Source organism: Epinephelus fuscoguttatus, linkage group LG17 (assembly GCF_011397635.1).
Source record: "Epinephelus fuscoguttatus linkage group LG17, E.fuscoguttatus.final_Chr_v1".
Taxonomy (NCBI): Eukaryota; Metazoa; Chordata; class Actinopteri; order Perciformes; family Serranidae; genus Epinephelus; species Epinephelus fuscoguttatus.
Genome location: NC_064768.1, coordinates 26,717,015 through 26,740,441, shown reverse-complemented (window position 1 = coordinate 26,740,441; position 23,427 = coordinate 26,717,015). Strand labels below are relative to the sequence as shown.

The following is a 23,427-nucleotide window of genomic DNA, read 5'->3' as shown; positions in this document are numbered from 1 at the left end:
AGGCCAATCAACCATCTATTAGTCAGAGTAGGTCATTAGGAGTCCCTGTACCCCCCCAAACTCAACCCCTTCCCGCCCCCAGCCAATACAGTGACCTCGTTAGGCCTCAACTAGTCTCACTGAGAACTACTCTGCTCTGCCCAGTCAAAGTCGGACAATTCTCTGATAAATTATTAATCATCTGCATTCATTCGGATGGCATCAAGTCATGCACAAATACAGTACAAGAAACAATAACTAAAAACTGTGACACTAAAATCAGTAGATAGGATAGATCACTCACCTTGAGCTTCTTGACATTGACGCAGGGGTCGTTGGAGAAACTTTCCGTATCTGCAATCTGAATGTCTGCTTTCTCCAGCTCATTAGTTAGATCATTCCTCACCTAAAAGAGAAGAAGACGGAGAAGAGAGAGAAAGAAAGGAGAAAGCACATGAGCATGGTTGATAATTTACTGTGTAAGATGTTCATTGCTTTGTTCTTTTGATTTATCGTCCAACCCATTCTTAGTTCTGGTATTAACCTCCATGAATGACTAACCTGACACGCCAGATGGTTTGTTACACAGAACCATCTGAGAAGCCGTCATTAGACAGCATTTGGAAAAGGGCAGGCACTTTCAAAAAAATACCTGGCAGGTGATTAGCTGAACCATCTGTCTATCACCGTCTAATACTGGCCAGTCGGGAGAAGAGCAGAAACATCTTTTCCATCAAGGAAAGCGTTCAGTGCCATTCTTTGCTCTTCCTTCAATGAAGAAACACACTAGATTTTTGTGGGATCCCAGGATTGTTGTGCGATCTTGTGATATCGCAAGAATCCAGGTACTATGTATGGTTAATGAGTGACACCCCTCCAGGGAACTTCCTAGTTGTCGGCTAAAAAGAACAGGCCTAGCTAGGTGGTAACCCTTGACTTGCAAAACTGTCATGAGCCGCTTGAAAGTATTCTTGTCACCTTGTTTAATTGAATCCAAACGCTGTGGTTAAGGTCTGGTTAAGTTCAGGCCAAACAAGCACTTTGTCAGGGCTAGGAAAGACAGTGTTTGGGTTAAAATGACCACTTGAAACATGCAACATGAAAACTTGCTAAGTTATTACAATATGATGGATTGTTAAAACAAAATGTTTATATTCATGCAAACCGTAAATGGACCTGCACTTGTATAGCGCCTTTCTAGTCATCTGACCAATTAAAGAGCTTTTTACACTACGAGTCATATTCACACTAGTGGCCGAGGCTACCATACAAGGTGCCACCCGCTACACTCACATACCAATGGAACAGCCATCGGGAGCAATTTGGGGCTCAGTATCTTGCTCAATGATACTTCAACATGTAGGCTGGAGGGGCCGAGGACTGAACTGCCGATCTTCCGATTGGTAGACGACCTGCTCTACCTCTGCGTCACAGCCACCACCAAGACGATCACATAATATCCTGCTGTCAGTTTCCCCATACACCTCTTAACATTAACACTTCCAGTATTCAGATCTTCATGTACATATAGTACATACAATTTGAAGCAAGGTTTAATGCTCTGAGTCGGTGTCTGCATGTTGTACCTTAGCTGGGAATAGAAAGACAGAAAGACAAGCATCTTGACAGTACAACATGACAGAGACATATTGGCTACCGCAGACGCAAAACCTGTCACCTGTCATTCTGATTTAACTCTGTTTGAAGCCGAGTTGTAACATTCACAATATACAACATGCATTTGTCACAGTGATATGCGCTTTGTTTTTTTCCAGAATGACAAAAGATAGCCCAATTGTACGCTTTGAGTTATCTCGACTGGTTATCCGAGGATTGACACGTGTGCAGCGCTGTGCATGTATCTGCAGCAGCTGTGCGTCTGCTTTGATGTATCGATTCAGCGGAATGGCGGGTAATGGGATCAGAGACGAAGGAGAATGGAGCAGGTACCCCACCGAGATGGCGAGCTCGAGGTGGTTTATCATACTGCCTCTCGCTCTCTCTCGCCCCTCGCAAACACACATACTATGATGATTCACCCCTCTGGCCTCTCTCTTCAAAGCTACAATTTTAGAAAGGGCCCCTTTTTCACTGCAGACATTCTGACTTGTCATACTAGGAGAGGCACAGGTGTAACTAATAACATTAATGATGGCTCTGTTCCATTTAGGTGTTCCAGTAAGGCATGCCAGTGAGCCAGCATGCACAATACAAGGGCCCTGGCATGGGACACCTGAATGGAATACAGCCATTATTAATGTTACACCTGTGTTCAATGAGTCAAGAAGTCTGTTGTGAGGAAGATGTACACTTTGCGTGCTCAAGTTTACCGTTGATATCACATCCTCTCTCTTTGGCCAAATGTTTCTGATGTCCTCCGGCCATGCCCGGCAGCCATCGCCCTCTCCACCCCCACCTGGGAGCTTGGCATCAGGGGCTGTGTTCAGACATCAGAGAGGGTGTGCGCTCAAATGGGCATGCCAAGCTCAGTTGGCAGAGACAACGTGTAACAGCTAACAGATGAAGGCCCTGTGTGTTTGCCCTACATTCGTCTGTAATTGTGCATGCGTGCCATAGGTTAGATCTATATTCATGTGTCCTATATCGCTTCAAATACATACTGCGGACTGACTTGGCAATGAATGGACTCATTTATATGCATAGAAACACTGTTCCTTGAGTGATACTTTTTCTAAAAATCTATGTTTATCTTAAAAATTGACTGTAGTTTCCTTGTTGAAAGAGAATGGAGGGTCAGCTTGAATTTAAATTATTTATAATGACAGGTTGTCATCGCAGAACAAAGGCATCAACACATCAAAACACCCATGGAAACTTTTCAAACCATTCCTGCAGCATATGCTTCCAGTACAGTTTCAGAGAAGAGAGACGGAGGGCAACATCCAGACTGGCAAATATTTATTTAATCAACCATTTTTCGACAAAAATAAAACTGTGGAAAAATACCCAAAACAGCAGCAAAGCAGTGGATTAAGCTCAGGGAATGGTTTAAAAATTCTACTGACATTTCAATACAGGTTTCTGCTGTTACAACTGAGGATTATTGAGTTCAACTGTAGATTCAAGCTGACCAAAGTCTTGTTCTTTGTCAATGAACAAACTACACGCTTCCATCCTCCAAGCCTACAGGGTGCATGTGTTTCATATTCAAAAGATGGATTTCAGGTGGAGCAGCACTTCACAAATAGCTGCAGCACATCAAAGAGGCATGAGCGTAGTTACAGCAGTTAGCATCCCTAAGGATATACAACCATAACTGCTACCACTACCACTAATTCCACCATCGCAACTGTTACTATTGCTACTGCTGTTAAAATTAGCCATTACGACTATTTTGTGTAATCAACTAGAAGATTGCTGCCATCTAAAAATCAATGTAACCGAACAAGCTCAACTTTATTTCCCTTATGTCTCTAAATGTCTGCTGTCATAATCGCCTCCTCCCCCGGTACCCGGGAGGGAGCTCTAAATCACTCTGTACATCACTCACTCCTGTACAAACATTCCTTCCAATGTACTGCTCGCTGAGCTGAAACAACAGGGAGGCCAGAGTGGATCAATACAACCAGGTTTTGCTCTTGAGGAACAATTGGTGTGGTGGTCTGGACAAGGTACAATGTCCTGTTGTGTTGAGTGTTGATCTAAAAGGCCTGGCCACTGCAATGCTAAGAGGAAACTAGCTTGGACGAGAGAGGGACTGCAGCAGGTTAGTTTGGCGTTTGAAGAGGTGTGTTGGAGCGAGCACACGAACAAACAAACCCAACATCACAAAGGCAGACACACAAAGCCATTCGCTTCTGAGAAAGAAAGCTGTTGTCACAAGAGGATTTTTATTGGTTTGATTTTGAATTTCTGCCACTGAGGTGGAAAAGGACAAACGCATCTGTGTTCTGGTGGACTGAGTGTGTTAGATAGAGAGAGGGCGACGGAGGGGAGGGGGACAGATGGATTGAGGGACGGGAGGAGGGGAAAAGTGAGCAGCTTTTCCTGTGTAACAAAAACATCCTCAATTGTCTGGGCAGTCTGGGAATCCCCAGCGGCAAATACAGAGAAGAAATAATCCTACACAGATGCACGTACACACAAATATGCGAGTACACACCCACGCATGTTGCACAAAGTGACAAAATGTCAGATGCACTCGGTTAGAAGTGTGCAATGCCTTGGTGTCTAGAAAGGACATTAACACAATATGATTCTGTTTATATGGAGAATGTTTTTATCAGCAAACACACACACACACACACACACACACACACACACACACACACACACACACACACACACACAGGCCACCACAATCCAACTTAATATGGATGCGAGAGCTACTGAAGTTGAGGGATACCCTGTGATTCTTTGAGGCGTATATAGCAATATGAAGTATCATCCCACACATACCCTCTTACGTAAAAAACAGAACAGGTTGTTTGCCAGTGACCCCCAAAAACAACATATATGGCCCTTAAAGGCTGCAGTTTTAAATCACACCAAAAGCTGCCAGAGCTGCAAAGGCAACAGGTCTAATTCATTTTCAATGGACAGCAGCGTCTTCTTCCATATTGAATCAATACACAAGTGTGGACAAGCGCACGTACTTACACAATTTCTTTGTATTGTGGAACGCTTGTTATTGGCAGGAATACAATTAATTTTCTCTCCTTATCACCAGTTTAACTAATCGCACTGTAAGCACTTGAACCCAAACCACTGACAGTGTTTCCCCTAGGTTTACAGCTTTGGGGTGGGAATAACATCTAAAAATGTTGCTCATATTCGGTTCTGGTTCGACCCACTTGACATGCTGCTGTGTTGTGCTTCGGCCTATTCAAGTGCTGGAATTTATTATTTACATGACAACACCTGAACGCAACACAGACTGTGTGTGTTTAATGTTTAATGTCAGGCCTATTTTGACTTTTTATTTTGTTTTCATTGTCCAAACATTAAAGTTTCTGTACTCAGGCAAATGCAAGAAGTCACATTTCTGTGCGCCAGCCAGTAACCTGCTTTGCGGCTCCTTTAAATTGAGAAGCATAATCGAACGTTCAGAATTTGACGTCATGAGCGACTTGAGCTGCTTTCACTGTCACAAATATTTTACCAGCGGCACTGCTAGAGCGAATTCAGTTATTTGGCAGCTTTTGGTGTGAAGACACAGTTAGGCACCAAAACTACTTTGTTAGGTTTAGGAAAAGGTCATGGTTTGAGTTAAAATGAAGAAGTTTGTTATGTGACTTAAATAACGTACATGTGTCATATGTGACATAAGTGAGTTACTTTACTTAAGTTAACTTGTGTACATAAGTTAAAATAAGTCAACACTGACTTTTGGTTTCACACGGGACACAATCAGCAGTCTCCTGGTTGAATGCACTATGTTTGTTTGACATGTCCATCCACCCTGACCACCTACATCACCTGAGTTCCTCCTTTGCTCCTGTCACTATGGCCACTACAGGTCACCACTTAATATTCGACTCAAATATGATTCCACAAACAACCGATTCAGGGGTGTCTGACACTGCCTGTGGATAAAAGTCATTAGAGCTTCTCAAGTTGAACTTTTTAATATGCATCAGTAGCACAACAGTGTGCTTGTGTCACTGCCAATTCCATTATTAATTTAATAATTCCTCTACACCTAACTGCATATTTTGTACAGGTACAACAAGGGATTTTTTCATTTTCAATCTACCTGCAATTTAGTTTCTCATTAAACTGTCTGATCTATAAAATGTCAGACAGTATTGAAAAATGATATAATTTATAAAAGCCCAAGGTGATGTCTTCAAACTACAACAACAGTCCAAAAGATAGTTAGTTTACTGTCGCATTGCACAAGACAAAAAATGAGCTAAACGACTAAAAATTGGAGCAATCACACCTTTCAAGCACAATCTCAAGATTCAAGTAGGTGCACTGACTTAAATTGATGCACCCTCCAAACCAACTCACAAACAAATACTGGCAACACGTTTTATTTCCAACTCAACTCATAAACTTGCCCCAAAAATAACCATCACACCCTGCAGGCAACAGACAGACAGACTACAGTGAGTGCCCTGGTGCAGAGTAAGTGAGTAGCTTTCGATGATTCACATGGCACCAGTATGACACTGCGAGGCAAACTGACTGCGGTGGTCTAACCGCAAATCATTAACACATAATTTCCAGGCATGTTCACGGTGTAAACCCCCTCTGCAGTGACGGGTGTGACTGCATCTGTGTGTGTTCATTAGTGTCACACATGTTAGAGTATCAGCAGGTACTTCTCATCAGTCCATCTGTCCGTCTGAGCTTTGTGCGTGTATACTTTTATGATATTTCTGTGTGTCCACTGGTAGATTTGATGTCACATGTACATTTTGAAGCAATTTACAAAAGTGGGGATGTGATGGGTCTTTGCACACATCTGTCTCTCATACTGTGTGCTACATGGCCATATAAATCTCCATGCAAATCCCAGAGTTCAGACTATAAAGCTACTCATGTGCTTATACAAAGTAGCGTGACAAACGGTTGTGCCACAGCCTGATGACAAGCTCTCCGATGGCTTCCTCTCATGGCCTTACATGCCCTGTACAATGGCATGAATGAGTCATTGTGGGGAGGAATTTATACAACATTACATGGTAATTTGTTATGAACAGCAGCTGATGGTTAAAGAAAAACTGTATCATGCACAAATGGGGATTTATGTTCTCTATGTTTTCACTTTTTATTATATTTTGTATTTAATTGCCTTGTGTGTGTTTTTCTGATCTTGTATTATTACTGTTTTCACTGCTACACAACCAATTGACCCTCTGGAGACAAATAAAGTTCCATTTCTACTTGACAACAACCGAGCAATTTTGAGATTGTAAGCGAGGTTTCTGTGAAAGCGACGGACCTGAGAGAGAGTGGCTGCCGAGAGAGTAACTTCTAGGAAATTTATCAGTGTGTATAGTGTAATTAAACACTCGAGCTCAGAGGGTTCCAGGCAGAGGACAGTGTCCTAATCCTGCTCTCAGTCAGGTCTGTCACCTGACTGGCTGATGATGGCTGCCCTGTTCCTGGGTGAGCCCCGTGTGTCTGGCAATCTCAATCATGTTGATTGCTGCGTGTGTGTTTTTGTGTATGTTTGTGTGTGTGGTGTGGGCAGACACCTTCACGCTAGCAAAACCTAGCCTTTACTCATTCTCATCTCTCACTACAATACACCCCCACCACCACCACCACCACTGTCAATCCACAAACAGGATGTGTCCATGTGTGTGTGTGAGTGTGTGTTCAATGTTGCCTAAAAATAGAAGTGACGAGCAGGCTTTAGCTTACAGGTTACAGTCCCAGGGGACACCGTACTGTATGTGTGTGTGCCTGTGCGTGTGTGTGATGTGCATGCCACTCAGTGAATCCCCAGCAAGTGTTACATAACATTAACCTTGTCTTCCTGAGAAACAGCACTGTTGTAGATCCCTGTGCCATTTGCCATGATGGCTTTTTCAGGTGGCTTCTTTCTGTGTTTAAAGGTAGAGAGCGCAGATTTAGCACAACCCATAGAGCCACAATAGCCACATTCAAATACCTCAGATTGAAATAAACCGGAATTATCCTTTAATGGAACAATGCCATCTGTATAAGAAGGAAACAAATAGTACTCATAATGTATTGTGTTGTTATTATTTCTTTCTATTCTCTGGCAGGATCCAAAAAACATTTAGCAATTCACATCTCATCAACCATTTGTCTTTCTCCACGCTACCGTGATTCCCCGATGCACCCAAGCCCGACGTGCTCTGAACTTGACAGAGGATTGCGCAGATCATGAAGTACGGAAGCAATGCTTGCATATTTGTAAATCAGGATTAGAGGCCAATCTCGTGGCAGGTTGATTGAATCGGGCCGCCCGTCTTCCTCCCGTCCTAACCCCCTTGGTGCTTTCAGGAGGGGAGAGATAAAGGGATTTGGGCTCTCTGAGATTTGCAGTGAGACTTCTTATACACCCACCCCCCACCACCACCACCACCTCCACCTCCCACCTCCAGCTGCTGAGCAGATTGTTTTTAGCCAGGGCCTCGAGGCTAGAGCTCACAATGTCTTTTTCAAATTCATGCTTTCAATACCCCTGACATGGCTTTCTTTAACTGAATGTTCCTGTGTCGCTGTCGTGATATTTTTATGTTTGTGCTATGAGTTTGAGCCGTCATCCAAGACCATGACGAATGTGCGTATTTTGTTCATATTCAACCCTAGAACAAACACGAATAGGTTTGCCTTACTAATTGCCAACCATTTTGGTATAGCGTGATTTTAACTTGTGATATATTTGTTGATAGTTTCATTCAATTAGCTGAGTTGGATTGTCATATCTTCTGTTCCTCTTACGGTAAAAAGCTTGTCAACATTCAGCATAATAGAGGAAATGTGTCCACCTCTGTCCTGTGCTGAAATCCAACTTACCACAACTTCTACATTATACAAATGAATTCAGTAGCCTATACAGCTACCTAGTGTTAAGTAGGCTAAAAAATAAGATCGGCCTATATGATTGTAATACGTGATAATCCCATTGAAATTGAATTTCTATGGATAATCCATATAAATCAAAATAAGCTACCGCAGCAATGTAATAGTTCAACATTTTGACAAATATGTTCATTCTCTGTCTTTCTGAGTTTTTATGTTTTTCTTTCACTTGAGACTATGAACAAAACAGGATCTGGTCTTGTGTGAGATCTATGATATATACAGTATGAAAATAGTAGCCGCCAGTGGACATATTTTTTCAGCATGGTGCATTCCCTGGACGGTAAACGCATAATCGGGTCATTATGGACAAGAGTGAATAACCTAAAGGGTGTGCTGGTACAGCAGACATCACAACGGGAGATCACAATGTCTGTAGTATTGTCCTACATATTTGTGAATTTGGGTACATTTTACGAACCCTAGAAATATACAGTTATTGTCTACCAGCAGTCCCCTGAGAACTCCGTGCTGCCCCACCGCCTTTGCTTGGAAACAGCAGTGCACAGAGCTTCAGAGAGCCTGGGATGAGAGGCAGGCGGGCAGGCGGGAAGGTGTCAGATCTGTGCAGCGCCCCAGAACAAAAGCACAGGCAGATCACGGACAGTATTATAATAACATCCAAAAACACAAGTTTCACTCTCAGTGGTTTCTGTGACATGAAGAATACTTCACAATGTTCACAATGTGGCATCTGGGAAAATAATAAGGTGCCTCCCTGGGACACATGGATAGTGAGTTAACTGCATCCTTTTCGATTTTGATGTGTCAGGGATACAGGACACGTACCTCGCTATATCACTGTGATTCTCATAGACTTTTATACAATTTACTTTTATATTTTTTTGCATCCAGTGGTGTCTCCCCCTGCTGGCCATTAAAAGAATGCAGGTTTAAGGCACTTGAGCATTGGCTTCCCTTATCAGGCCCGCAGACAAAGTTCATTATTCCACAAATTATTTCTCACAAAACTATCATGTGGTGTTTTCTGTCTTTTTAAAATGAGAGGGACATTATACTATTTGGCAAATAAAATAATCTTGCCAACTCTTACATGCACACATTCATTTCTATTGCAAAAGATGTACTCTAACATTCTCATCTTTTTTGGCTAGTAAAAAAGTAGATGGAAACACAATTTCTTTACTTCAAGCCAGCAAATTGTTTTTATTTATTATTAAAGACATGGAACATGACGTTAGTGGTGGGATTAAGTTCCAGTTATAGTTTAAAACATGTTAATCTTCACATTTGCTCAGAATCACGGAAAATCCGTCTATGGAGTTTTACGTGGGTGGAAAAACATTAATTAAGTCAACTAGTGGAAAAAAGCTTGAATTAAATTGATTGCCACCCACTCAAATCATGTTGGCATCATCTGAATGATAATTGTAAAGAAAAAAAATGTCAATCATTGTTCAGTACTGACTCATTGTCTGCATCTGTATATGACTACATGAAAATTCTTGACGGACAAAATATTCAATGTTTTATAATAGTGAGTGTTAACCTTCACCTTCAGGAGATGGAAACATCTCTCCCATGAAGCTCAGAGGTAAAAGGATGGCAAAACTGGATTTAATAAAACTACACAGACTTTAAAAACTACTGTACAACACAAAAACACCTGTAAACACGAGTGTTGTTTTAAATATGTAAATAAATGTTCACTGATGATACACATATATTTATATATATATATATATATATATATATATATATATATATACATATATATATATATATATGTATATATATATATATATATATGTATATATATATATATATATCATCTAAATTCTTGACTTTCAAAAGTTTATAACTACAGTGCTTATGCATAATAAAGACAGAGAAAGCAATACCCTGCAATTTTAGGCTATCAGTACTATGCACTAGAGGGAAACAAATGTATCAAATCCACAATTCACTTTTGAATTTTGAAATCAGAATTTAGTTCAATTATTAATGTTGTGTAATTATCATCGTTGTCTCTCCTGTAACTGATATTTCTGTTTGACCACATAATACTGACTGAATGCATGCAAATATTACATTTTGGTCAAACAAAGAATGGCTGAGTAATAGCGTTATTTCAGTGAGACAGAATCATACATTTATATTACTCCTTTGAACAAAGAATTATCTTTATGGATTTCTTTTGTAACCATCCACACTGACTTTGAAACCTTGTAGGTGTAATGAGTCAAATAATCGTGGCACAGCACACACACACACACACCACAACAGGTACCAGCTAAGAGAAAAGGTGTGCGAAAGTGCAGAAATCTTGCATACAAATCAGAGAAACAGCTTAAAAAATGATTGTTCCACTGATAAAGTACAGGTTCCCTTGATTTCTTTGTGTACAATTGGCAGTGCCTTTTAATGGAGAGCAATCACAGTACCTGCTATACTTCAGAATACATCGAAAGTGGCTCTCATTTACTGTGTGTGTTCTCTGTTTCCCTGGCAACTTTTGCAAAAGTGTATTTATCGAAATGAAGCCTTTTGAAAGAACGAACAAGGGACACTGACCTCTGAGAACCTCTGCACATCCTGTGTGAGGGTCCCCACACGGCTCCAGTTGTAGTAGTTGAGGAACTTCACTACTGCTGGGTTCACAGCGTTGTCTGATGGGACGGTGCGGAAGAAGTTGGGGTACTTTTTCTTGTCTGCCAGAACTGGAGTTGTTGCTGCAAAGGACAGCTGGAATGACAAAAGAGGGAAAAATACAGTGAGCTTTGAGTTAAATTGTGCAGTCTTAGATAATCCTGGCAACAAACTGTCAGATTATGCCGGTGTCAGTTGAACTGTTGGTACAGTGGCACTTTTAAGAACTGTGTCGCTGAACCTTAAGTACCAGCTGACAGATCTCAGGTCTGCCTTTGCTTTGGTCAGTGGCCTCCTGCCATTTCGGGGATTAAACCATGGCAGCGAGGCCGTGACACACACACTCATTCATAGTGGATGGATGGGAGCAAATCAAGTCTTTCAAATTAAATGTCAGTGAAATATCTCTTCAAAGTGTAACTGTAAATAGATTTGTCCATATTGGTTGGAATTGATGACCCCTGTATTCATGACCTTTCAAGCTGGCTTCATACTCTGCCTGTATGTATAAGTGTGTGAGTACCTGTCTGTGTGTTTGCGTATGTTTTTGATGGCGAGAGAAAAGCAGCTTAGCAAGATGATTCATCTCTGGGTTGGTAAGTTAAAAGCATTCCCGTTCTTCACATTGAAGCAGTTTGAAACAGGCTCCTCATACACACAGGCACCTAAGAATAAATGCAGTGAACCTCAAACACTAATTGCCTTTCTACACACACACACCTATTTTTCAGTTCAACAGCTGCAACCTAAGCAAGTTTCAAGCACATCAATTCATGTTCAAAAAGGGAGGGTGCACCAAACTTTGAAAGGCAAACTTTTTAAGTATTTTTCCGGAGCATTAACACGCTAATGAACTAAATATGATGCAGCGAGCATAAACCCTCACTGAATTCAATATAGTTGGAAAAGTTGGAGAGTGTAACTTAAGTTGATACCGGTCTAGTGAAGATTTATTAAGCAATTAAAACACTGCAAGCACGCTCATGAAACACAGTGAGAATGTCTACAACTGGTACAAATTTGGACGTTGAGTGTTTTTCCCTTGCGCAGACACACAGAGATACAATTGCCACCGACAGCCACAACTGTCCTCATTTTCATCCATTCCACCTTCAATTGTCAGTGCCACGCTAATCAAGTTTTGCTCTCTCTCTTCCACTTTGTGGCACATTTTCAACAATGGGTCACTAATTTCCTCCAGAGGCAAAAATGGCTGTAATTAATTTTTGCATTAAGATTAGAATTTGCAAGTCTGTGCACTGTGACAACCAGCACAGGCCAGAATAGACAAAGATCTGCCATTTTGTTTAACTTACACTTTTTATACTCAGTTTAAATGGCTTCATAAATAACTGTAGCAGCATCATAGTATTATTTTTGTAGTATTGTAACTAAATGTGCTATAAAACAACATATCAGTCATTTGACATGATGTACATTTAAGGAGCATGTAAAAAAAGGTACAGACATGTCTGTGATACTACAGACATCTTTACCAAACATCAAAGAGACATTTGTTAACATGCATAACTTTCAGTGCGGCGGTATGAAAGGTACTTAATATTTAGGCACCAGCAGCTGAGCTGAGATAATAAGGCACTGTGCTCTATTTTCAACGTCCTATCTGTCGTAATATAATGAGCGATATGAATCAGTGCAGGGTTAATTACATACTTTGTAGAGATTAAGCAGAACTTGTGATTCATGATAGCGATCAACGCAAGGATATTATAATTCTGACTGAGACCAAGAGGTACACCAGTAGATTTCCTAAAAGTGTGCTAAGGCCTCGAGGGGTTCAAGCACCTCCTAACTTTAGGGATGACTGTGATCTTTTCATTAAGCTTCTATCCACTCCTAGACTTCGTCGCTACTCATTAATCACAGTACTGCCGGTTTAATTGTATACTCGGTGAAATCTGATTACCGCTGAAAGTGTGTAGCATGGTTGAAAGAGAGTAACTGACTTAGAATGACAGAAATGTGAGAACTTATCTAAAGAATCAGAGGGCATTCAAAAGTCAAACATCATTTTTAGATAGCAGGACTGACAGTCCCAGAAATATATTACATGGTGTAAGATAGCATGACAGCTATGATAGTACAGTTGAACTTTATTTGACTGTATTTAAATACAGATAACTTAAAATATTATCAAAGAATCAGCATGAAGGGCATAAGTATTTATATGAAAGAATGTTGTCCTTTGTATACTGTTTCTTTATATGATGTATGGGTGAATACTCAATTGCCTTTGTTTGTGAAGATCTTGATATCGATTGGCGACAATGACATGGCTGGATAGTTACCTAATCTTGTTGTTAAACATAATCTTAATTTATAGATTCTGTCGACTGCATGCAGTGCCACTGACTTTAAATCTTGCTAGCATGACATTAGCTTTCTGGCTTTTAGCTGAGCCAGAGTTCTATCTTGTATCTGGGGGTGATGATTGTTCCAGGTATTAGTCACACCCATAGACTGTATAAAATACTGGACATAACCACAGTGACATCACCCATTGGTGTGTAGACTGCCATTTTGAAGCAAACAAGTGTGGCATTTTGGCTATTGCTGTTTCAGTTTTTGGAAGCATGAAGTGACCATATTTGGAGCCGGCCTCAAGTGGCCATTAGAGGAACTGCAGTTGTTGGCACCTTCGCATTGGCTTCATTTTTCAGCCTCAGAAGTCAAACCCTTTAGGTGTTACCTCAGGGAGTTGTGACTTGTAAAAGCTTTAGATTTTGATTGCAAAACCCATGAAAATATAAATGAATGGTCTTTTCTTTGGCAAGTGACCATGGTATGAGCAGGATAATGCCCTTTGAGGCGTCCATAATCAGGAAATAATGGATTAATTCCTGATAACGGACACCTCAAAGGGTATTATCCCTTATGTATTAGCAAATAAAAAAAGAGACAAGTTCTAGGCCAGCCTTTTTTTTACACCCTCAACACCCTCTCTGTCATCAACTGAGCCATTTCAGTCCATCCCAAATCTACAAGTCTTCACCAAACCAGTGGGAAACCCCCAGTTTGGCCCTCTAAATCACCACTTCTGCACAGACCCACAGGGGTTTGTGTTCACACATCAACGAGACAGGCTTTTAAAACAACACATGGATTACAGCCATCAATTAAGCAGGAAGAAAGGCCTTTATCTTGCTACCACTGCTAAATCCAAAATCACCCACCAGTCTTAGAGGGCTTCAAGGGGTCTTTCCAGCGTTGCCTTAATCTCCGTTTAGCTAAGGCTGTTTGCTACACCCACACTGGGAGATGCTGCTATGGTTCTCTAATAAGAGCTAGTGATCTCCTAAAACCAAATTGATTGCACCACTCCTCTCACAACTGCACTGTGAGGAGACTTTGCGGTCAGAGGAAGATCCACAACCTTATCCTTTCCCCCCCTTAGGTGTTTTAGGTTTGCCTGGCTGTTTTGTAGGAGTTGTTTTTGCTTTTGGCACAATTTTACTTGTTTTATTTGATACACTGAACACTGAACTGAGAATCCAAGATGCACTACAGAAGGAAATATTGATCGATCAACACTCATGCTGGATCTAAATCTTTATTGGAGTGAGGGTTTTCCAGTTTGGTTTTCTTCTTGAGGGAAAATAACATGAGTCTTGATTTAGGTAATTTGCAAATGCAAAAATTGTCAGTGATAAATCTTAAAAAAAAGCAACATACAATCAACAATGAAGGATCACCTCAGCTTAAATTACCAAACATTGTTAAAGCAGGATGTGTCAGTAACACAAATATGTAGCAGAGCAAGGCTGAGACCTAAATATTCATGTTTTTGCCACTTGAGACCACCTGGAGCATCACAGAGAAAACATACTGTCTCAGCCAATTATGCTCACATACTGAAAAATCCAATAAAAACCATCAAGGCACTTTACAGTAAATAATCAATTTTTCATTTCCTCACTCTTGCAGGTAAAACTCTTTCAGCCAAGCCTTTCAGGTTCACTGAATGCAAGGCCATCATATGTGTGCAAGTGAAGGCCTTGACATACATGGATCAAATATTATATTTTACTAACCAACCTAACTTGACTCAAGATAGATGGGTCCTTTGGTGTGATACGAAATGGACCATGGAAAGCAGAAAATAGTCCAATCATGACATTAGACAAATCTTGCCATCTGTTTGATGTCAGAGCAAAATCTAGGACAGTGACAAAGATATGTCTTGTTTTGGCCACTGAATCCAGGTCAGCTGATGGGACAGCTGAAGTTAACGACAATAAAACACATGATTTTCTTTTCGGACATCGAAAGTGAAAACCTACAGGTCAATACAAGTCAGCTTTGGCACAATTTTGTGAGGACAGTGCATTAAGACATTGAATATGAGAGGGAGCTCCGATGTATTATTTAAAGAATAAGCTAGTCTTTATCTAACTCTGCACAGCCTTTTTCAGAGGAAAAGCCAAAAATAGTTCCATGATATCACACATCTGAGAGTAGTGGCTTATGTAAGAGGGTTTTAAAGAGGGCTGGCCCAAATTGGATGGTCTTTGGTGGAGAGCTCTACACCAGTGTGAGATTTACCCATGCAGTGTGCACGTACACACAGATCACGCCCAGGTTAAGGCACATGTATTCACACACTCTCGAACCAGAGCTCTCTGATACACACAAACTACAGCGGCCTTCCTTTGCCAGCAGTAATTAAAACTGTGGCAATGGGCTCAGGGCAGCGCCTCGCTCTCATCTCACCACAAGGTCACCGAGGCTCTGGGTAAAATGACTGAGGATCCGTCTGGTCCCACTGAGACACAACGTTTTTGTTAAAACTTGAGGTGAATCTCTGATAGCATCGCACTGGTGATCTATTCAGACATTCTGTACACACACACAGTTGCTTATCACATTCTATTTGAAGTGAGTACAAAAGCTTTGCTGTCTCTCCGTTTGGGCTTATTCAAGTCACAATCAAACTAGTTTTATGTTTATGCAAGGAGGAAAAATGAGAGAGGGGCCAAGAATAGAAAATAACAGGTACAGCGAGACAGAGTCAGAGAGCAAGGTGAGATGTTTAATGCTGATTCACCAGCTATACTCAAGTGAATAACGGTTTGTGTATCAGATCACATGACATTAAGCTGATTGAATGGAATACATTTTCAACTTCTTAAGTCAATCACTGATGTTTGTAGGGCTTTAAATCACAACCGCTGTCCAGGGAGCTGATTCTGGAGCAGTACTGAGCTGACTTTATGCCAGCTGGCTGGCATCCCAACGACTGGCATATATGAGCAATGGTTTGATTTGACTAGGAGCCTCATCATTTACCTCACCTTTGAAGCTCACCATATACCCCGTGTTGTCCTGGATGCTGTGTCTTGATGCCAACAGCAGGCTTTCTTAGTTATCTTGTTGGTTCAGTGCCCAATATCTGTGGTCAATACGGTCTCCAGCCTGTACTTAGAGAGGCTTTTCTTGTTTTTGCTTTAGCATTGGCAAATAAATATATAAAGTTTTTCAAGTCTGAAATTATGCATGCGTTGTGTGCTCTATACTAAGGCACAGCAGTGCTTAGAGCTAAATGCTAACATGCTTGCAATGGCAATACTAAGTGGTACTAACCAATACATTACCAGGTATAAAGTTTTGCATGTTCATCATCTTAGTTTAGCAAGTTAGCTTACTGTCATTTGCAAACTAGCAGTGACCACACAGCTGAGGCTGAAGGAGAGTAATTAGTTTTGCACGTATTTGGCGATAAACTGAATCCCATTTTTGTCTTGATGATGGCGCTAGATGTAAAGTCAGGGAATCACAATCTATCCTGAAGAGAACATCAATGTCACTGCCGAATTTTATGGCAACCACTCAAGCCCCCAGGAATAGGGCTAGGCTTAAGAGCGAATTTAGCATAGTGGTCAAACAGTGGAATTACAACTTCTGGGTCCGTCCCATGATGACATGAGACCTGAAAACACTTTTTCCCATAGACTTACATTATGAAAGCAACATCTGTTAATTAGTGGACATTGATTTTTGAACATCACAATCTCTGCCACATGACTTGCTTCACTGTCACAACATTTCGAAAGACTAGAGGAGACGCACGATTAAATAATTTTATCCCTATTCAATTTAGTGGAGGGCTGACCTGTACGTTAGCCTCTCGGTTGGCTTAAGTCTCTGGTGTGCTTGCTTTTTGAGCCCCATGATGTCGAAATTTTTTGGCTTCATATGCCACTGAGCAACTTTCACAGGATCAAATGGGGCCACACCTCCAAGGCTGTATCCTTTATACATCCATGCAACCAATCCAATAGTCATTGAGACACTTTCCTCAAAACCAAAAGCAGTATCCTCATGGTGGTGCTACAGGAAAGGTCAGAGGATCATCAAAGTCACTAGGATTCATCATCTTGGAATCATGAATGCCTTTACAAAATGTCACTATAATCCATCCAGTAGTTGCTGAGATATTTCAGTCTGGAGCAAAGTGGTGGACCAATCAGCTGGCTGACACTGAAGTCATGCCGCTATGTGGCTAAAATGATAAACTGGTGCTCCATTTGACAGAATCTGAGACTGCTTCTCACTTAGTTGGTTATTTGTGCTCTTTGCAGGAGTTCGGTGTTATGAGTCAGTGCATGGGAAGAAGGTGGTTTGTCTTTCAGACCACGTTATAGCACAGCCACAGAAAATTGTTGCAGCCAAAGAGCTAAATATAGTTGTTAAAGCCCAACATCCACTGCGTAAAGTCTCTTTGTTTATATCTCCTGCAATATACCTGCCTGATTCGGCATGGGATTGGATCAATGGTGTATAAATGAAAGCCAACAAGCCTTACAACCTTTCCTAGCACAAGCAGTTTGAATGAGAAATAAGGAAGATGCAAGAGTGTGTCTAATCACATTGACGGATCTAATAGCATTGATTGGTCCTAGCGGGACTGCTTCGCAATAGGATCTGCTGCTGCTAATTGTGTGGTTGGCCTTTGAATAATGAAGTGGCTATCATGGAGAGGCTAGATAAAAAATGAATGGAAGGTAAATATCAGCTCACTCACAGTGCTTTGCTCCTACCTTTCATGTTTATTATACCAAAGGCGTTACATCACGGACTAATCTGAAACTGTGGATTTGTAATAAGACCGCATCACCAATTCGAAACACACAAAAAATGGTGTGGTACAGAGAGGAAGGAATGGCAAAACAAATTCATCTGATAATAATTCTTCCAAATGGTTCCAGTTAAGGAAAACTGATGTTGCTCCACTAATGTTCATCACTTATCCAATAGCAAGTACTTAAAAACAAGCTGTCATTCTTTGATCAAGTATCTTGGTGCAAATATCAATAAGACCGTAAGTTTTGCGGAATAGCACGATCAATATATTTCAACAACACACTGACAACCTACAAAATATACAAAAATAAACACTGCTCTCCACATTAAAAATCCCTTTATAACTGAAGTTTTTAGCTCACAAATTCTAATATGAATTTCAAGGTGAACTTTCTGATACTGATGCAATTTCCGTGAGCTGCAGCAAACACTTGAAGGCAACACTCAGACTGGACAAAACACTCTAGGATTCTAGGACTAAATTTGAAAATGGACATGTTTTGCAGCATTACTGATCCCCAAAAAAGAGAAAAACCAGGCAGTACCAGATAGTTTCTATGAATTTCCCATTATGCCAATAACTATAGGGCCCATATTTTCAAGGGGTTATCTGAGGCTACAATTAATTTTACACCTGCAGTCAAGTTACCTGAGTGTCACAGCTTGATTGCATCCCAGAATAACACATTTTCAAGAGGTGCTTTGAGACATCTTCAAAGGCTCAACCCACCCCTTCCTATTATCTCTACCTTCGCCTACAACACAACAGATTCAAAGCCCATCCATCCTGACGGAGCCCCGAGACCCCGTGCAGAGTAATAGCTAGGTAATAGTAGTGCTGTTGATCAGGAAGCACGGAGGTGGTCCCGAGGTTTATTCAATATTCAAGAGAGGCATTTGGTGCACTGTGGGAGCACCCAGCTGGAGAGGCGGCAGTACCGGAGAAGCTTTGGACCCCACACCGACCACATCCAGAACTCATTAGCACCGGGACGGAGGAGGGAGAAAGACATAAATATTGCAGGTAGATGACTGAGGAACTGAGTGAGTGGTCTGGTGGTGATGAAACAGTCAGACATGGAGGTGGGGAGACAGTGAAGAGTAGAATACAGACAAATAGGGAATCTGAACAAGGGAAAGAATAAAGATGAAATTATGAGGCATCAAGTGCTACGTGTGCATCTGATTATTGATCTACTGCATAGTGAAGCTGGTGTATGTGTGTGGGCTGCACGAGTATAAGAAGAAAATGCACACATACATCATCTCTTCCATTTTAAAACAGGGGGTTAAATGGAGAGAATTGAGTCTGCTTGACTCCACTGCAATTCAGCCCCGTGATATGAAAGTGACGGAGAAAATACTGCTGCATGGATTGACTACTGGGAGAGAAATAATATGTGCCCATAGCACACAGAGAACAAAGCCACTTCAGGTCCACACTATGCACAGTAGGAGGGAGACATTACAGCTTCCTACACAGGCTTGACCAGGTGTGAGTGAGTGCACAGTCACTCTGGTATGAGCGTGTACAACAAGTCTACACATGTATCAATTCAGGCTTTGACACTTGTATGTAGTTCATGTCTAACCAAAAAGACTCACTCACATACAGGGCTGTGCAATATGGGTGAAATTTCTAATCCAAAACATGAGAAACATGTAGGCTGTATGTGAAAGAGGGTCCTGTTACGGAACAGTTATTACCCTGGACACACACACACATGCACTTGTACACATAAACGAACACCTGAAAGTGGAAATCATAATCGATTTTTACAAAGTATTGGTTTTTCATCTTTCCAAATGGCTAGGAGCTATTTTAGATGAGACACATTAGACATGTGTGTGCGTGCATGAGCATACTGTATGTGTATCTAAATGTACTGTATGTGTGGAGCATTCATACAAGAAACTGGAGGACAGGAAGTGGAGGCTGATTGCGGTGTTGCCAGTAAACACATGATATGAGTACATGTAGACATGAGAAGAGTAGTGACTGGGGCCTTCTGACCCCCATTACAGTGAGCATTGCAGCATAATAATAAAATAAAATCATGTTACAAATCAGTACTTCTGTGATGCTGTGTAGATTGTTGCAGACAGACCGCTAGCCCAGCACCTGCTAATGTGTGCTCACCTATTTTCTCTGATAGCTAAATGTCCAGATGTTTAGGAGGTTTTATGAGGAGCCGAATTATCTGCAGAGGTCTCCTCCTCTCCAAAACAAACAGACCCAGTGATTTAAACTGGTAAAACACTGAATAAAGTGGTTTTGTGTTAAAAAAAATCTGTGTTTTTCCAATGCTGCTCATGGCAACGGGGCTGCTAACTAGGGTGGCTGAGGTGAAAATGCCAATGGCCCTATCTGGAGCCAGTGTTTGGTTTTCCATTCTGGGCTGCTGTAGAAACACGGTGCAACATGGTGAACTCCATAGATGAGGACCTGCTTCCTAAGTAGATGGGAACTGCCCATTGGTTCGACAGCCCATTATTCCGACAACCCATTGGTCCAACGACATCCCACTGTTCTGACCATATTAAACCCATTGCTTCGAAGTCCCGTTGTTCTGAAATCATCATGATGCCCTGTGGTTAAGGTCTGGTTTGGTTTAGACACAGAAACCACTTGGTTAGGGTTAGGAAAAGATCATGGTGTGGGTTAAAATGAAAAAGAAAGTGGCACTCACATATCGGAACAACGGGATGTGAGACTAATGGGATGAAGTAGATATAAATGGCTAATTCTAAGGTAACAAAAACACAGTGACTGCTATTTTCAGGTGGTTATACAGTGGAGAAAAATAGGCAGAGAGGATGCACTTACTACTTTGTTACTTTGAGGAAAAAGTCAAATGACAGTATTCACATATAGTGGCAAAAACAGTAAGCCTGATATTCAAACAGATTAGTTTCAACATCAGAACAACAATAAAAGCCCTCTTCAGTTGTGCAAATTCTGGATTCTGACACTGCACAGTACTGTGCCAGGGTACCTCAGTACACATCACCTGCTATGCCCACTAACTGGTCTCCAGACAGGTGAATGATGTGGCCGTCACCTCCTCTCTAATAGCTTATGGACCTGCTGCAGCCCGCGCTCCAACATGTCAATCATGTTATAGCTAATGCCATGTACACACGCACTAACACACACGGACTGAGTGATGCTCTGTTTATGCTGTTGGCCTTGCACAGACCTCATCACATCAGCCTTATCTCAGGTCAGTCGCTCAGACCTGGTTTTCGTCGCCAGTCTCTTTTCCCAGACTCTTTCCTTCCTCATGTCTGTATCTGGCTTCACTGACAAAGACACTGTCGAGTACGAAGCACCATTCTGCACAAATGTCAGACTGAATAATATAAGGAAGAGCTTGAAGGGTCTGAAGACAGGTCTAATGTGATTAAAATGATTTGACATAAGGATCAGTCCTGCAATTGCAAATCATTTGCACACTCAAATCCTCTCACCTGCACGCTAACATGCATTTACAGCCACTGCACAAGGTCTGATGTTTGGGATGGCCTTGTCTGAGCACTTGATTGCACATGCACATTGGCACTAAACCTGTGCTGTTCAAGCGTTCAAGCTTCAATGTTCAACGTCTGGATTGCCCTGCATGAGCGTTCAATCATACACACACTGCTGCTGAATCGCTGCTGTGCGAGGCAGAGGCTTTCATTTACTGGCCGCAGGTATTTCAATCCACCATGCACGGACATCTCACCCACACACGCAACTCCTCTTTTTCTAAGGTTCCCCTTGTTCAGTTTAGTCCACACACCATAGACAACTGTTACAGACGGAAGAACAAGATGTGCATGCAAGAGAAAGTGAGGAGAGGGCTGAGAAGATAGCAAAGAGTGAGAATTAGGAGACGGCAATAGAGAGTGAGGACAGGGTAACCTCAAATCTGTCATCTCGCACACACTGAAGCCAGACAAAAATGTTTTTTCTTCTAAAGTCATCTATGAAACCAACTGTTAAGCATCCCAGAAAATACCAAATCCAAGATATACGGCTCAAGCTGAAGGGTTAAGGCTCTAGTTAATCATTGATAGTCTGATGGTTGCTCATCTCTCTTGTTAATGCTGTGTAAAGCAGTTTGAGCTCAGATTAAGATGCTAAGGCTCTTCCCTCAAGCTGACCACTTAAAGCTACATCACTGACACAGGCTGCAGAGTGGACTAAGCTCGCGGGCTCTATTTTAAGGTTGTGGGTGACCTCAGTGCTTGACTTGCATGACACAATCAAATTTGTAAAACAGATGTAGCTGAGCTTGATATATCTCATGTCAAAGGTAGGAAATTAACCCATAACAGTACATGTCTGCCTAATAAGTTAATTAAAGCTGTAAATCACCCCATCTTACATTACACGAGCGCTGTCTTACAATAACAAATAATTCATGAGGGCTTATTTGTTGCACAGTGTAATAATAATAACTGACAGGCAAGGTGTAAATTACTAAAACACACTAAAAAGTAAATTAAGAATGATTCAAGAGAAAGCAATTCTCAGCGCTAATTGTTCCAGAGTCGTGAAGCTGTGACTCCAACGGCTTGGTCTCCTCTGATTTTTAGCCTTGGCATTACTATCAGACCTCTGCCAGAGGATCTCAGGCCGCATTTAGGCTCATAACTGGTCAGAAAGTCAGTTTTGAACTGGTTGAAGTTTGTAGAGGGGTACCGTCTGCGCTTGGCACGTTAGACGTGGCAGTTCCGCTGACCATTAATCAGTACAAGGTGCCACTTGTCCCCGTCGTGTCTCTGGAAGTGAGAAGCAGGAGAGATGGGGCACCCCCCTCTCATCACATCTGCCATGAGACGGGCTTGTCGGACTCTGCCATTCTTCATACGGGCATCTGTTGACACGCTGTCCTTGAGCGGTGGCGCTGAGTGGCAGTGAAGCATCGCTATCACAAACGGGATCGGGGAAAGCATTTTCTTATCGATCCAGGTGTGGTGGAGTGTACGACGGATATTGACAGGTTTGGTTGTGAAATGAGAGGAGAGGATGTGACACCCACTTAAGCTGCAGCTTGAGAAGTCAGGTGCTGGAGCATGTTTATGGGTGAGCATGTTTAGAGGGAGGTATAATATAATGTCATTTGCAAATAACCAACGGCAAATGTGAGTGACACTTGAGAAATACAAGAGCTGTTGACTGTTCACCAGTATTAAAGGGACAGTGCACACCCAAATCAA

General features: G+C 41.6%; 1 protein-coding gene across 2 annotated transcripts in view; it reads right to left on the bottom strand.

Moving 5' to 3' along the window:
• gabbr2 (gamma-aminobutyric acid (GABA) B receptor, 2) overlaps window positions 1–23,427 on the bottom strand; it is a 228,969-nt gene that overhangs the window by 104,085 nt on the left and 101,457 nt on the right. For both annotated transcript variants that reach the window (XM_049603071.1, XM_049603070.1), the window contains exons 3-4: window positions 11,044–11,214; window positions 284–385 (exon numbers count right to left, since the gene is read on the bottom strand). In XM_049603071.1, the coding sequence (XP_049459028.1) occupies window positions 284–385; window positions 11,044–11,214 (273 nt within the window). The remainder of the gene's footprint in view (window positions 1–283; window positions 386–11,043; window positions 11,215–23,427) is intronic.